At 39.0% G+C, this 15,335-nt stretch overlaps 3 protein-coding genes and 1 long non-coding RNA gene across 14 annotated transcripts; 2 read left to right on the plus strand and 2 right to left on the minus strand.

The window, feature by feature from the left end:
- Window positions 1–25: 25 nt before the first annotated feature.
- Window positions 26–5,021, plus strand: LOC100747877 (NF-kappa-B inhibitor-interacting Ras-like protein). 4 transcript variants are annotated; one of them, XM_033318938.1, is made up of 3 exons: window positions 26–270; window positions 404–775; window positions 3,024–3,477. In XM_033318938.1, the coding sequence occupies exons 1-3, from the start codon at window positions 172–174 to the stop codon at window positions 3,126–3,128; spliced, it is 576 nt and encodes a 191-aa protein (XP_033174829.1). In that variant the 5' UTR covers window positions 26–171; the 3' UTR covers window positions 3,129–3,477. The 4 variants fall into 4 exon arrangements, with proteins under 4 accessions (XP_033174829.1, XP_024220934.1, XP_033174830.1 ...); XM_024365166.2 differs by lacking the exon at window positions 3,024–3,477 and adding an exon at window positions 4,336–5,021 and having other exon boundaries at window positions 30–270; XM_033318939.1 differs by lacking the exon at window positions 3,024–3,477 and adding an exon at window positions 3,527–3,825 and having other exon boundaries at window positions 30–270.
- Window positions 901–4,289, minus strand: LOC100747516 (fatty acid 2-hydroxylase). Of its 6 annotated transcripts, XR_002945989.2 has the most exons (7): window positions 3,479–3,858; window positions 3,091–3,316; window positions 2,391–2,551; window positions 2,115–2,247; window positions 1,911–2,030; window positions 1,664–1,850; window positions 901–1,204 (listed from the first exon to the last, which is right to left on the minus strand). XR_002945989.2 is itself a non-coding variant. In XM_024365160.2 (6 exons), the coding sequence occupies exons 2-6, from the start codon at window positions 3,767–3,769 to the stop codon at window positions 1,765–1,767; spliced, it is 1,101 nt and encodes a 366-aa protein (XP_024220928.1). In that variant the 5' UTR covers window positions 3,770–3,789; window positions 4,032–4,289; the 3' UTR covers window positions 1,642–1,764. The 6 variants fall into 6 exon arrangements, 4 of the variants coding, with proteins under 4 accessions (XP_024220928.1, XP_024220927.1, XP_024220929.1 ...); XR_002945988.2 differs by having other exon boundaries at window positions 1,911–2,247; XM_024365160.2 differs by lacking the exon at window positions 901–1,204 and adding an exon at window positions 4,032–4,289 and having other exon boundaries at window positions 1,642–1,850; window positions 1,911–2,247; window positions 3,479–3,789.
- On the plus strand, window positions 2,551–3,022 carry LOC112212186. Its single transcript, XR_002945992.2, has 2 exons — window positions 2,551–2,834; window positions 2,867–3,022. It is a non-coding gene; the product is annotated as an uncharacterized LOC112212186 (long non-coding RNA).
- Window positions 4,992–15,132, minus strand: LOC100748717 (sodium- and chloride-dependent transporter XTRP3). 3 transcript variants are annotated; one of them, XR_001101999.3, is made up of 13 exons: window positions 12,546–15,132; window positions 10,487–10,719; window positions 10,253–10,273; window positions 9,831–10,052; window positions 9,552–9,662; window positions 9,226–9,467; window positions 8,977–9,121; window positions 8,692–8,893; window positions 8,462–8,621; window positions 8,213–8,375; window positions 7,910–8,110; window positions 7,304–7,371; window positions 6,733–6,855 (listed from the first exon to the last, which is right to left on the minus strand). XR_001101999.3 is itself a non-coding variant. In XM_003486670.4 (12 exons), the coding sequence occupies exons 1-12, from the start codon at window positions 12,793–12,795 to the stop codon at window positions 6,703–6,705; spliced, it is 2,103 nt and encodes a 700-aa protein (XP_003486718.1). In that variant the 5' UTR covers window positions 12,796–15,131; the 3' UTR covers window positions 4,992–6,702. The 3 variants fall into 3 exon arrangements, 2 of the variants coding, with proteins under 2 accessions (XP_003486718.1, XP_003486719.1); XM_003486670.4 differs by lacking the exon at window positions 7,304–7,371 and having other exon boundaries at window positions 4,992–6,855; window positions 12,546–15,131; XM_003486671.4 differs by lacking the exons at window positions 7,304–7,371; window positions 10,253–10,273 and having other exon boundaries at window positions 4,992–6,855.
- Window positions 15,133–15,335: the final 203 nt, after the last annotated feature.

Consider the following 15,335-nt stretch of genomic DNA (forward strand, 5'->3'; position numbering starts at 1 on the left):
GGACATATCTTTGATGAGAACAGATAGTATACGTTTCCCCTAGGAAAACAGCTGTCTTCATTCTGTTACTAGAGTTAATGTTGACTTCAGTGACTTAAGTTATTTTTTTAATAATGGCATGAGTTTTAATAGCGGAAGTAAATATAGCGCAATTTAAACGAAAGACTGGATATGGGGAAAACGACAAAAGTAGTTGTTTGTGGAATGAAAGGAGTAGGAAAGACTGCATTATTGGAACAACTCATATATGGAAATGTCAATGCCAAAACAGTAAGAATATAGGTTATGTTTGTATAAAAATCAATTGCGGTACAATATATTCTCAACTTTAAATTTGTATTTTAACTACAACAATTAACGTACTATATTTATTTATGTCAAATTATATTTTATAATTTAAAAGGAAATTCACCCTACGATCGAAGATATTTATGTCGCAAATATAGAAACTGATCGCGGTACGAAAGAAAAAGTGCGATTTTATGACACTGCGGGACTGGAATCTCCTCAGAATAATGCAAATAATCAGCAACTACCTCGACATTACCTTGGTTTCGCTGATGGATACGTTTTAGTTTACGATACCGCAAAACCTGAATCTTTGGATGTGTTGTTCCCATTGAAAAAGGATATTGACAGGAATAAAGACAAAAAAGAAATAACCATGATCGTTATTGGAAATCGAACTAAAGCTGAGGAAGAATCTCATAGTTTGGAGAATATAGCAAGCAAAGCTGCAAATTGGTGTACTAGAGAGAAACTGAAACATTATGAGGTAAATGTTATGGATAGAGCAAGTTTGTTTGAAGCATTTGTTAATTTATCGTCTAGGTTGAATCCTCCTACAAATAAGAGCACATTCCCACAGTTAAGTATGGGTAGAAAAAACATAAAAGTTGATGGACTTTAATCACATTTATTTATAATCTTAATCTAGAATTAATCACATTTGTTTATATCACTGATGACGATGGTATTCTTTTAATCATTGATACTGATTTACTTGTATAGTATGCTCAAAATATTTTTATATAAAATAAGCGTAAAGAATCATGTACTTAAAACATCAATTTGCTGAGGTTCTTATAGCAATGAATAATGATACTTCCTTCTCTGAAAGATTTGGTTTGATTCTATGTACGTTATTGTACATATATCTTGTGCATTTTGTTTCTTGTTTGTACTTAAAATATATATATATATATTTATATTTTGATGATATATATATATATATACATATATATATATATATATATATATATATATATATATATATATATATATATATATATATATATATATATATATATATATATATATATATATATATATATATATATATATATATATATATATATATATATATATATATATATATATATATATATATATATATATATATATATATATATATATATATATATATATATATATATATATATATATATATATATATATATATATATATATATATATATATATATATATATATATATATATATATATATATATATATATATATATATATATATATATATATATATATATATATATATATATATATATATATATATATATATATATATATATATATATATATATATATATATATATATATATATATATATATATATATATATATATATATATATATATATATATAATCAAACGAACGATAGTATATTGTAATTGACTTCTTTTTGTACTGTTTGCTTGTTATATGTACATAGTTCGTATATAATTTACCATTACGGATGGATTGATTTACCATTCAATGGGCTTCAACAATTGCCGCAAACAAATATTCGTTCTGAATATATAATCCCATAGTTTACTGGTGATACCAAAACCTGAAGAACAAAGTTTTTATTTATGATTCATCTAGTTTTTAGAAAGCAAGTAAATTTTACCTAGATCATGATGTAAAAAATGATGATAGTTATGATTCCTTTTCATTAAGTACATGTATGTTCCAAATTTCGGCGCGCCATGATGTAGATAATAATGTGTTAAGTCGTAAATCATATAGCCTATGAGACAAATTTTTTTTACATTTGATACATCATTGATATTTATGATAAAATCAATAAATATAAATATTTTAATGCCAATACCTGTCATTGTACCAGAGAGTATAAAATAAATAATCGTTTGCGGAAACACCATATTATAAATCATTAGTAACAGTTTTGCTACCAATAAAGCTGGTAGAATAGGAAATACTAATCTTCTTTTATCAAATGGCGCCTATTGAAAAAAAATAAAATCATTATGTGATTTAATTATTTGATAATGTGATAAAATTATTTTCATATATCGATTCTATCGTCATTTTTTTTTTCATTTTCCTTGTAACCAAATAAATTTAAAGACTGAAAATTACTTTTTACCTTGTGATGAACACCGTGTAGTAAAAAGTGCAAAGTAATAAATAGTTTCGAGTTATCGGGTGGTTTAAAGTGAAAAACTTCACGATGAACTACGTATTCTAACATAGTCCATATGAATATACCGAATATAAACGAAGTTAAAGGTTCAAACACGGTGCTTTCTGAAAATAGACAACAGTTTCAACAAATAGAACAAAATAAATTAATCCTTTCGCATCGGAGGACGAAATATCTCGCCACGTAATTCGTTCATATAAAAATATTCGTTCATATGCATGAAGCTTCGGAAGAGATATTTCGTGTGTCCTGTCGTTGGAAAACATGCGATACGTGTCGTCCAACGACTCGCATAAAAATCAATTCGTAAGACACTGCGTTTGTGAACGTAAAGAGAATTAGGAATGTTAAATGAAGGAAATGTTGTATGAAATAGTTGAAAGCATGGTATTACATGTATGTAATGTTATGTTACACAGACCGATGTGCGACTTTCAGTCGTAAACATTGAAAAACGGGAACGTGAAATATTTCATTCAAAACATCACATGAACAATATTGGAACAACATTACATGGCGAGATATTTTATACATTGATATAAAGGGATTAATAAAGGTACTATAATTCTTAATTAGGTAATGTGTGGAATAGAAATTACTGTGACTGATAGAAAAAAAAACGAATTAAAAATGGTAAAAATACCGGTATTGATGGCAGCGATGCGTGCCAATCCTTTATAAAAGAAGTAAAGAGACATCGGAATCCATACTATCGGTATCAGATACCAAGGAGTAATTGTTAAACTTTCTAAGATGTTTGACTTGAAAAGTTTAATATCCCTATACACTGGTAAATTGACCCATTCCCAATAATGATGACCCAGTGAACCTACTTGTCCAAGTATAGCTTTGTCCCAATCGATCAGATTCTATAAACGTTTAAATGAAAACGTTGTCAGTTCGTAACTCTCGATAAATTGTTCCATTTATATTTGCCGAACGTTATTTTTTAAAGCGTGAAATGCCTAGTACAAAATTCGAAGATAATACATACAAGTACATATTGCAATAAATTTCCCTGTTGTACTTACTTCGTATTTTTGATATTTTTCTTGATTCAACGTGAACTCCTGCAACAGGTGGAATGCCGCTTGCGAGTGGGGAAATTCTTCGAACGCCTTCTCTAAGCTTCGATTTTTAAAGTATCTCAATATCTTCGTTCCACCGGGGTGATACCGAAGAAACTTTTGTATATTGTAAGATTGATTTTGATAGTTAACTAAAAAGTCATTGTTTTGCTTGTTTTCGATTGATTGTAATTCAGATTTGGATTCTGTGGTACGCTTGCGTACATCGCGAATAGAGTCCGTGGTCTTCGCCATTGAACCGATCAAGCTGATTGCTATTCGCAATCACCGGAATATATTATTGGAAAAAAGTTAGAAAAAGTTGTGTATATATATGTATATATGAAACGTTGTAATTCGCCGATAGACCGATGGATGAGTAATGAGCAGAAATCCGCGAAATATCTACTTTTACCTGTCGAATGTTTATCGTAGCACACTTGATATCTGATAGAACTACGTGTATACGGTTATCGTACAAACAGACAAATTACATTATCTTTGATGAGTTTCCTACCTTGATAAGTTTCTATCTATACGATGACGTCACCGTTTGACCTTTTAATGTATTTTTAACTCTTGCTGCTCTTCTCGTCTTTTTTGTAGTAGTATTTGAAATCGTTAGAAATTATCATTTCAATAGGCTAAATCTCTGTCATTTACGGACTTATACAGTACCTATAGCTCGAGAGTTTCCTTCCTTCTGCTGGTGATTATATTTATCACACAGTAATAATAATGAAAATTATTAATAAATTATAAGTAAATTATTAATCCTGAGATGTCTCAGAAATTTGCTTAAGCGGATGACAATGTTGTAGTTGCATTGGACGCGAATTCGCGCGAACTGACGGCCTGATCAGCTCAGTATGCCAAAGCAATCAAATATGTATTGTGGAACGACCAACCACTTTTATCAACTTATGCCCATCTCAACTTGTACACTAAGTCTGTATAAGTCTGCTTTTGTGAGATTTTCCAAATAGAGCACTTTGTGTAAGTCATCAATGGTTCTTGCCTTTTCCTACGGCATATGCATGATATCGACTAAGAATCTGCAGGGCGCATCAGGTTTTGACATTTTCCAGACGACTCTCTGAGTCACGATTTTGATAAGTTAGTGTCTCTCGTACATTGCTGAATTGTATCTTCGAAAGTTTTAGTCTGTGTACAGATAAAGAATAGTTATCGGAAAATAAATATCTGTCTCTCGGCACACGATCGTATGCTTCATTTGTCAAAACGTCAGTTTGCCCAAATTCGCGTCTAACGTAACCACAGGCTAACAAAATTTATAAAATTACTCGATGCTGCATGTGCGGCAATAATTATATTACGTATATCTTATTTCTTACATCTAAAAAATCGTACATTTGCTAAAAATCGGCATTTTCTTGCTCAAATTCCGTTAAAACAGAATCAAAGAGGAACCTGCAGGGAAAAGATCGATAGATACATAGGTATTCATAGACTCGTATACTCGGCAATAAATAAGCTTTTATTTAAACGTTTTGGATATTTGTGTATACAATATACCCTATGTACGATCTATATTTAAATGTCTACGAACGCAGCAACGATCATGCTCCGGTATGTCAAGTGGAAAAAACAGAAGAACTGAAAGAGGAGAGAAAAGGAACGGGGTAATACCCTATCACGAAGTTAATCTGATTGTGAGCACACGCGCTGCCAAAAATATAACATTTCAAGCATCGCGATGACAATGCAACGCGATGAACAGTGTATCTCGATATTCTCTTTTCTGTTAGAATTGCTATTGATGTTTTCGAGCCAGGTACTGACCTTGTCAAACGAGTATATTACATCGCTTGACGGAAAGATATCCGCCCTTGCGTTTGCAAAGTATCTGTTCCTCCGTAATTGGTCATTACTGATCGAACGTAATCGATCCTAGAAATTAGAGGAAACGAGAAAAATCAACGAAGACACGAACCGCGCGTGTACACAGTTTTCTCAATCTCTCATTCACGATTTTCTAAGGAACGATTGCGCGACCGATACCGACCACATTGAGCTCAAATTGAACTTCGACAAAGATTCGAATCATCCCGAAGAGATTTCCGCTTCGTGGTTCTTCTCTTTTCTCCATTTTTCTCTCTCTTGTTAAGTACGATCCTGAAAATTCTTCGACCCGATCTCGACATATCTGCCTCGGAGACATTCAAATTTCACAGTATTTCGCGATCTATCTCTGCTTTAAGTAATCGGGTTTCTAGCAATTCGGAAGTATTACGAAACTCAGTGAAGAGATACCGTCTGTACACTATTTCCTACTCGTACAGTTCTATTTAGGCGAGTAGGTTTATAACTTCTAATTAGGTTTCGATATTTGCAACTTTTCTCTTTTGACCATTTCTTCTCTTCTCACCCCTGAGGTTTGGAAGCAATAGGAACGTAGGCACCGTCTAGAAATCGCTCGAAAATTTCAAGACGAATGATCGATTCTACGTACTATGAATCTCCGTACGTTTTGAAGGTTTCGTTTTTAATTGGACGAGCTTTTGTCAGAATATTTCATTGTTTGATCCGTAACATAAGTAGACGGTACTCTTTCTAAAGATACGAAGGAGGGAGGCTAATATCAACGCGATTCGTTTCTTCGCGGAAGAAGTCTAGACTTAATAATGCTGCCGTAAGGGGTTCGTGCGTAATTCTGCATTTTTTATTTTTTCAACTTGCTGTATAATACCGATCATACGATCAAACGAACGAACTAGATGGACTGGACAAAAACCAATCGCCTGAAGGTATCGATTAGGTTAAGTCAAAGATAATTTAGATCTCAATGAAACCGAGTCAATCGAACAAAGCTAGCAAGGCGCGACGAATCGATTTCGAGTGCGATTAGAATCGGCCTCTCTCTCACTCTTTACCATGCATTCTGTGACGCCGAGTATTTTTTTGAGTTTTCTCCGCTTTTCCGTTTCTTATTTGCTTTGTACACGTTAATACCGTGTCATAAGTTCGACGGAAAGTAAGTATTGCTTTTAAAAAGCACCGATCGTACAATTATTTCATTCCTCGATTCGGATTTGCAATTCGTATCATTTTACGCGTCTCCTAAGAACTGAAATTCCAAAGGGACAAATGTTCGATTACCCTTCTTTCCCTGATTTGTTTGTAAAAAGAAACTGCGCGACGAAAGATCGCGGACCCGACACTTGCTTTTAAAAGTCCATCACTTCCATTTTGAAGGGTTTACCCTGAAGCTTGTTGGGGACGATCTTCGTTATGGGCGGTGCACTGTTGTTGTCATCGTCGCTATTCACATCTTCATCCTCTTCGGGAAAATCTTCGAGACGGTCGTGGTACTCGTCCAACTGAAAATGGAGATTACTACCGTTAATTACAAGTGGCCACGTTCTTCCGTGATCGAATCGTGAACGAACAATCGCAGCTAAGGCTATGCGTGATTTGTTCGAAACGCAGGCCAGCCAGGGCGTGTTCCTTATTAATGAAAGAAAAGTGCGGTGCCAGTGAGATATCAAAGCGAGAAAGCTCTTGTCCGGTGAACTCAAGTACCGGGTTTGTTGGTTTTTCTTTTTCGCAGACAACATGCCGACTTCGCGCGATGTCTAAAATCTGGCGATCGGCAACGTTCTCTAAGTCGTAAGATTTACAAGCCGCAGAAAAAACACCTTGTTCGCGTTTCCTCCGTTTCCCTCTTCGTACTCGAAGATCATCGTTTCAGTAGAAACAACGGTGCAAAGCGCGTAAAATTAAGCTAAGAGCATTCCATAAACGATAGTACGTATACTACGGACTCACGTGTAAAGTAGCTATGGAAGAAGCGATTAATCGACGTTACCGCACACAGAACGGACGCTTTCCTATAACTGCAGGTACGTCCAACGTAAATCTTAATGCTCGTTCAGGCTTAATCGACGCACCTTGAGTATGTAATTCTTCTTTCTGACTCGCACTCGTGACGCTAATAGTGTAAGCATGTCTCTCGGTGCGCCAATTAAGTCACTCTCTATTACGATGACTAAGTCTCTACGTTGTCTAGACAAGCATATGAACGTGCCTCGCGTGTTTTATCCATAGTTAATCAAGACTGGTGATAAAAGACGAATCGCCGAGTCAGTGAAGCGAAATGATATAATTCATATAAGTAGTGAAGGTGGCGCGATTTTCTTGGTTTAAGATAATCGTGTTGCTCGATTTATCGAGCATACTTTTCAAACGCACGAAATAGTCCTTGGTGAACGTTCGAGAAGCTACAGAGTGTAAATAAAAGAAATACACAAATGCAAATGCGTGTGTCGTGATGTATACGATTGAATAGAGAGAATAATGGAGGATGAAAGGAACGTCGGGCGGATGTTGTTGAAACGAGCTCATCGCGGTCAAAGATTTTCTGGATCTACTCACATCAACATCGCCCATCATCTCTTTGGTAGAAACAGTGGTATCTATGCGTCGTATACTGCCTTGATGAATGTCAACGTCCAGCTTGACGCATTGGAACCGTCTCAAAAGAAATACGATCGGTATTGGCGCGATGCCCGCGAAAATGATGACGACCGCTATGGCCAACACCCAACCGGGATACGCGGTGGGTACGGCTATACCCTGAAACGTACAAAATTAGAAAATTAGAAAATTAGAAAGACGTATTAGAAAATTTGACAACGAAAGAAGCGAAAATTCGAAAACTCAAAAAGTTTTTCTCACCCGTGACGCGTCCCATGCAGAATATGTGGGCTTTTTGATGAACATGGATGCTATACTGGAAAGGAGAATGCAGACCATAATTATGGGGGCAAGAAATCGCCAGGTAAATTGCCAATATATCCCCGGTCTGTATCCTGTCATTTCCTCGATATCTTTCGTGAATCTGGAAAAGAATTGTTTCCTGTTAATTAAACGTGAAATGTTCCCTTAAGACAGGAAGGACCATCAAGTATAAAAGTTTTAGCGTACTTTTCGTGACCATAAACGAAAATGACTGAAATCATTTCCATGAGCGCCACCATTACGAGGCCAATGGTACCGGCGAAACTGTCGAACATTTTTAGCCAATATTCCCCAGCACCAGTACAGAATATTAAACCAACGAAGAAGCAGACTGTACAAACCACCCCTAAGAAAAAAAATTATCGTTTATCGCGTTTGTTCTATCGTGAATAGAAGACGACAATGATCTTACCTACCTGTTATGTATTGCTTCTTTATTCTCTTGAACAGATCTATGTCGAAGATGACACATAGCATTCCTTCTAGTATACCGATCTGGGAACCCAGACCGAGTGCTAGAAGCATTAGGAAGAAGATACAAGACCAAAACGGAGCGCCAGGCAGCTCGACTATCGCCTGGGTGAAAACTATGAAAGCCAATCCTGTTCCTTCGGCAGCCTAATAATCGATTAATTTAAAAAAAAATAATTTAAAGACCGTCTTTTTAAAACACAAATATAAGAAATATGTTTGTCAATTACATTATCCAATTGCTCGTTAAGACTACAGGTTTCAAGTGTGAAGTTCATCTCAGATGCGGTTAACGTATTTACAGTTTCCTCGTATTCTTCCATGGTAATGTTCTTGTACATTATATATCCATTTTGAAAAAGTAAGTTTATATTACTGGAACAAAGAAATAGAATTGCCCGATCGTTAATAATCTGGATGATCTTCCTTGTTTCATCCCTAGAAATTATTTCATGGAAATTAAATAAAAATCAGTTTACCTCGCCAAGCACTTATCGACGTTTGTCATTGCCTTAAAGCCTAGAATGGCGAATATCACGACACTCGCGTAAATAGCGGTGAAGGCGTTACAACCGCTAACCAGGAGCACGTCCCGAACGCAGTTGTTGTCCGGAGTGTTGTAAGAACCGAACGCGATCAAGGAACCGAATGCTAGCCCGAAACTGTAAAAAACCTGCGTCGCTGCGTCGAGCCAGACCGTCGGCTCTAACAGTTTCTCGATCTGCAGATGAAAAAGGCAACCGTGAAAATCACGCGAAAAACAATGAAACACGAGAGTCTCATCGAAAAAGTGGAAATTAATTACCTTTGGCGTGTACATGTGGGCTAATCCAGCGCTGGCACCTTTTAACGTTATTCCACGAATAAAAAAGATAGTAAGCACCAAATACGGGAACATGGATGTAAAATATACCACCTTTAAATCAAGCAGAAACATAAGTCGTTGACACAGTATATCTGACTCTCGCATTTACACGGAGGAAAAGGCGGACGGGAAAATGGAACAGGAAGTAATTCGAAGGGAAAGTAAACGACCACCCGCGAGGAAAAGAAAAACCAATTAAAACACTCGACGTTTTCCTACCTTTCCCGATGATTGTATTCCCTTCATCACAATAAAGAAGACGACGATCCAACTCAACAGCAGACAAAGGACGATCCACCATTTGAGACTCTGTCCTTCTTCGATCGACGGTGCCGCGTCCAATGTGGTTCTGTACCAAAAATATGCAGTTTCCGAACTCTTCGCGCATTCTTCGACTGGCTTATTATCAATCTCTGGACATTTCGCCCATGGTAACGGCTCCTGTGTTGAATCGTTCGTTCGTCAAAAATTTATCCTCGACATCGTTAATCAGATTCGCGTTAATCAGAAAATATAAAAGCGTCTAATTTGCAATTTCCTATAATAAGAACTACATCATGCGCGACGCGTTCCATTTTATCCATTTCCTTTCCAGGCAGACTAGTGAATGCAAACGAAAATTGAAATTGACAAGTACTTACGTTGAACTTAATCGTGACAGCCTAATCGAGCAGCATGAAACATAAATCGTATTCGTTAATCGAACGATCGCGAAACTGTTCTGGTACCCGGTGATTATAGCACCCGCGTATTCCATCGATCAATTAAACGCCATAATCGAGTTGGTATTAAGCTCGTTTTCGATCGTCGGAATAACAACGGCCTACGGTTTTATTGATTGAATCGATCGATCATCGGAAAACGAAGGGACTCACCTCGAGCGAATTAAAAAGATAATAGAAGCACCAGGTAATGATGACGTTGTAATAAAGCGCCACGAAGAAGGTGACGATGCACGATGCTATTCCTATACCGCCTAGCCATGGATGTATCGTGTTCCATACACCAAGGGCACCCTGTCGCATTCGTTGACCGAGACCCAGCTCGATTAAAAAGAGGGGTACACCCTCTAGGATTAGCATCACGAAAAAGGGGATGAGAAAGGCACCTGAAAAGCGTCCCGTGCATAACATGTTTTACCCCTGGCAATTTTCTTTTTTCTTTTGCTGTCTAAAAAGCGAGATCTGTATTCTTCCTATTCTTTCTCTCGGTAAAATAATATCGTTCCTTATCCCTTCCCCTTCCTCACCCCATCTCTTGTTCCTCTGACCCCTTATTACAAAGTGAATGCCGTAACCGTTCTCTTTTAATCTCTCCCATTTGCCAGGGCTCGGCTGTGACCCTGCTTAGAGAATATTCTTCGTTCCCCTTTTTTCGCAGTAGTCTAGTTTGAGACAGCCGCAGCCGGAGTGTCTGGTACGGTATTGATCGAGTGACGCGTATCTACGTATACGTACATACGTAGGTACACGTTCCATCTTATTCGAACATTCTTTACCAATTTTTTTCATCCTTCTCGTCATTCCGATCGAAAGAATTTCGGGAGTGTCGATAGGCGGCATACTATTGATCAATCGTGTCACGTACGATGTGATATTACCGCGATTACACACGTCCCCAGCGTAAAAGGCTGGATCGTTCAAGTATGCGGCACGCGATTCTCCTGTAAGACTTCTCGATAAATCGTCTGACTAAAATTCCTGATTCTACTTATGCCGTGTTCCCATGGGTCGTTCGCTACTCGTCTCCGTTATTATTGTATTTCAAACATTTTGAAATACCAATCCCTAAACTGTCCTTCCAGAAAAACGAAAAAAAAAAAAAATAAAAATAAAGAATACTTCTTATCTAAAAAATTGGCAAAGGTTTCGTAAAAGACAGAACAGACGATTCATAAACTCGATGCGGATGTGAAATTGTTACGTGTCTGCCGATAAGAACGTTAAAAATCGATCGACGCGCGTCGAACGTCGGCGTCAGGCTGAACGATGGCCTCGACATCGGTGTCGTATTGTAGCATAAGGAAATTTCCATTGAAAATCGAGTAGAACCGGGCTCGTTTTTGGTGCAGTGGCATATACGTTCTGGCGAATCGTTAACACGAACGCTGACCTAGCCAGAACTTAGCTAGAGGAAACGCGCGGTTCGGTCCTTGTGTTCTGCGCAATAGTAGTCTCTTTCTCTCTCTATTCGTCGGGTCTTGGCTCGTCGACGTTCGTAACACTGATGGAAATTTCCACGTCGAAATTCGCGGGGGCGTCCGATTTAACGGTCGCGTAAGCCATGTCCCTGTGACGTAACGCCCTACCGTCGTGATTTCATTCGTGCTTCACCCGCCACCCTTGTTCGCGCATCCACCCACGTAAACCAGCAATGTCTATTTTCGCGATACGTGTGTTTCCGTTTCGTTTTCATTGGAATGTAATCGAGTTACGCCAACCGAGGTATAGGTCGTGGATAGAAGAAAGATCATGGATAGGGAAAGCAGAGGGTTCAAGGGCGAATTTTATAGGATTTTATTAGTTTCCCCGGGTTTCCCTCCGTATTTGGATATTCGGGAGGAAGTATGGAATACGATAGCCGGAAACCAAGGACTGTCCGCGACGTTCTCGCTGGTATTTCGAAGATCCGTGAAACGCTTCGAAGATATATATTTTTAAGCGGATAGGCATACGGCGAGGGCGGGAAAGGGGGATTGGTCGAACTATGTGACTGAAAATAGCGTATAACGTTGCGTTTTACGTGGCCATTCGATTATAGCGGCTTTATATCCATCTCCGTATTAGAGAACGTTTTCAAGGAGAACGGGTAACGAATCAAAGTTCAAGTTTAATGATTTATCGTTTATGCGTCTTTTTTTTCTTTTCGAGGAAAGTGGCGATAGAGATGAAACAGAAAGAATTAAGAAATCGCCCATCGACAAATATTACTTACCTCCTCCGTTTTGTTGGCACAGGTAAGGGAATCTCCAGATATTCCCGAGACCCACGCTGTAACCGATAATACTGAGGAAAAATTGCATCTTGCCGCTCCATGCTGCTCTGTTTTCTTCCTTGGTTTCTTGACTGCCAGCAGCATTTTGATTTCCGGTTATCACGATCGTCACGTTCTGACCTGCCTGACGTTCCTCGTTCAACGGAGCCAGCTCATGCCCATTTCTCGTACTTTCGTTCTTGACTACCATGCTTCACCTCGAAGTTCCTTGTTTCAAAGACAAATTGTTCAATTTCCGCCTATTCTTTCCTTTCCGTTTTCAATGCTCTGTTTTTATTGCTTATATTCTCCTCCTTTCCTTTTTTCCTGTCTTTAGATGCTTTTCGCGTTCGTTGAGAAACAAGTCAATGGACCAGTACAGATCGGGATAACCGAGCCGATGTTTAAAGAGTGTACAGGTATATTTTGAAAAATCACCACGGCGACCAATTACTGGCACGAGAGACTAGGAAAACGATAAATAGTGGCAGCAACGAGTGACTGCTATCGAGAGCAACAACAGTTTAACAATAACAATAACGACGACGACGTTAACGAGTGTGTCAACGACGCCGACGACAAAGACGAGGACGAGAATGACAACGGCAGTTCAACAAAAGGCCCAACAAGGATCTTAATCGTTACGTTTAACTATAAGAATATTTTTTATTATCTGCTGTGTTTGTTTTTTCTTCTCTCTGTTAATATAATACCGTTATCCTGAATAAGTTAGATCTCTGCGTAGAAAAAATTTCTTAGAGTAACGCGGAAGGCATGCCTGGTACGAAGAACGCGGCTGTTCGTCGGAGCAGCTCCTACGTGGACGCAGGCTCCTTTCTGTGAACAACAGAAGGGAAAAACACACAGTGGGCTATTCTTCTTCTCCCTGTTCACCTTACCGTGCTTTCCGTCGTAAGAAATCGTATTATTCTTTACTATCGATCGGTTAAAGTGTCGTGTGGACGTTCACGGAAGTTAAAACTCGTGGTTCGAAATGTGTTCGTTACAATATACGAAGGAAGAATGTGGCGATGATACAAAGAGATCAACAGAATTACGTGAGAATTATGTGATTCACATTGGCAAGGCTGAAAATCAACGATTCAGATATCTGTCTCGGAGCAGCAAGTATAATCGATACGGCGTGGGTTGTATACGAGGGAAAGAATCGTTCGTATATCGGACGCAATTTTTTTTTTTTAACTTGCACGTTGCGAATCGAGAGATTCGTCGTTTTCTTAACGATATCGGATCGGTTAACGGAATAACCAAAAGGAACACGACATACGTGAATTACGAGACGAATCAGAAGAAAGAAAAAGGACAAGGGGGTGATCGAAGAAAGGTGCGTGTACAACGATCGTTGAAAGGGTTTCTATTTGTACGAGCGAGAACATCAGCTTGTCCGCCATGCGAAAACGATGCATCTAAATCATGAAAGATCGCCACAGCGGTCCAGGCACAAGGAGAATCACTTTAACGACTCGAAGCAATCGGAGGAAGCTCACGTTTCACGTTGCTAACAGGATTATTGTCCTGGAACATGCCCCCGATCTTCCGTCCTCTCTTTCCTTATACCGTGACACCGTTCTTCTTTCAATTTTCTCCTCTTTCGTCTTCCGTAGATGCTGACGTTTCTTTCGATTGCCTGTGACATAAGCTTTACAAGCGAGGGACAATTCTCGTACTGTAGAAAATATTAACGACGATTTACTAAATCGGCAACGTCATTTGCATCGCGGTCATGGTTCTCTTTTCTCGCGCACACTCTTTCTCTTTCTCTTTAAGCTCGCTGTCACAGTCGTGGTACCTACACTCTCGAGTGTATATGTTATTCAAAATGCGATATAGGGGACGTACACAGAGCAGAGTTGGCTGCCGCTGAATCGCTCTTCTTCTCCTAACAAAACTCACGAAACTGGCCGAACTCGAATCGTATTCAATTATTTCGAAGTGGCGGTCCACTGATTGAACCGGTGGTGCTCGCTCGAACGTAGATAGTAGACGCGTGGTCGGGGGAAAGAAGGAATAATTTTTGGAGCCATGTAGTTCGATTCTGTAACCTCCCTCCTCGCTCAAACCGGGCTATTTTTTCTGGCTGCTACGATCAGTCCCACCTTTCGTTTTTTCGTTCCTCCGGCCTCGGTAGGCCTTTGGTATTTCTCGTTCTCTTTATCTCTGATTGGTCGGCTGACAAACAGCCCGCGCGAATTCTCTCCGCTCTTCTCAAGTTGCTGTGCCTGAAGAGACTCTAGCAACGCGCCCCGTGCACATGAACGTCAATAACCAACTGAACCACCGTTGCGCGGCTGTGTGCGCGCGCGCTTATGCACGCACGCGAGGGAACCAACGGGACGAAGCAGACCCTGGAGCTTCGACGCTTCGACAAAGCTTTGCACAACGCTTTCAATTCCCGATTGGCCGTAGTAATTATGTACATATGGCGCATACGCTCTACGGTCACGCTCTTCCGACTCCCAACTGTCGACTCTCTGCTATTCCCCACGAACTAGACCGCTCAACGTGTATCAGGAACGGCCGAGTTGCCACTGGCCGACTTCCTCGGGGAGAAAATCGGGAGAAGGCCGTGAACAGAGGGGAGAAACTCGTTCGAACTGATCTATCCCTCTGTACCGATATATTCTACCCAAAGAGGACGAGGCTATCTTTTCCTTGTCCTCCGTGTTTTTGGTCAACGTTACGTTATACCCTGCAAGAAGAGTAGGAAGGTTGACGCGCGCGCGCGCGCGC

Source organism: Bombus impatiens, unplaced genomic scaffold, assembly GCF_000188095.3.
Source record: "Bombus impatiens unplaced genomic scaffold, BIMP_2.2 scf_0129, whole genome shotgun sequence".
Lineage (NCBI taxonomy): Eukaryota > Metazoa > Arthropoda > Insecta > Hymenoptera > Apidae > Bombus > Bombus impatiens.

Bases quoted from the DNA above. Each gene is read 5' to 3' on its own strand.
- LOC100747877 (XM_033318937.1), top strand. From the start codon at position 172: ATGGGGAAAACGACAAAAGTAGTTGTTTGTGGAATGAAAGGAGTAGGA. The intron at 271-403 runs GTAAGAATATAG...ATAATTTAAAAG, and splicing joins GAAATGTCAATGCCAAAACA to GAAATTCACCCTACGATCGA.
- LOC100747516 (XM_024365160.2), bottom strand. From the start codon at position 3,769: ATGGCGAAGACCACGGACTCTATTCGCGATGTACGCAAGCGTACCACA. The intron at 3,317-3,478 runs GTAAGTACAACA...AAACGTTTATAG, and splicing joins AAAAATATCAAAAATACGAA to AATCTGATCGATTGGGACAA. The intron at 2,552-3,090 runs GTATTTTTACCA...GTCTATTTTCAG, and splicing joins CATCGCTGCCATCAATACCG to AAAGCACCGTGTTTGAACCT.
- LOC100748717 (XM_003486670.4), bottom strand. From the start codon at position 12,795: ATGGTAGTCAAGAACGAAAGTACGAGAAATGGGCATGAGCTGGCTCCG. The intron at 9,468-9,551 runs GTAATTAATTTC...TTTCATCTGCAG, and splicing joins CCCACATGTACACGCCAAAG to ATCGAGAAACTGTTAGAGCC. The intron at 8,622-8,691 runs GTAGGTAAGATC...TTTTTTTCTTAG, and splicing joins AAAGAAGCAATACATAACAG to GGGTGGTTTGTACAGTCTGC.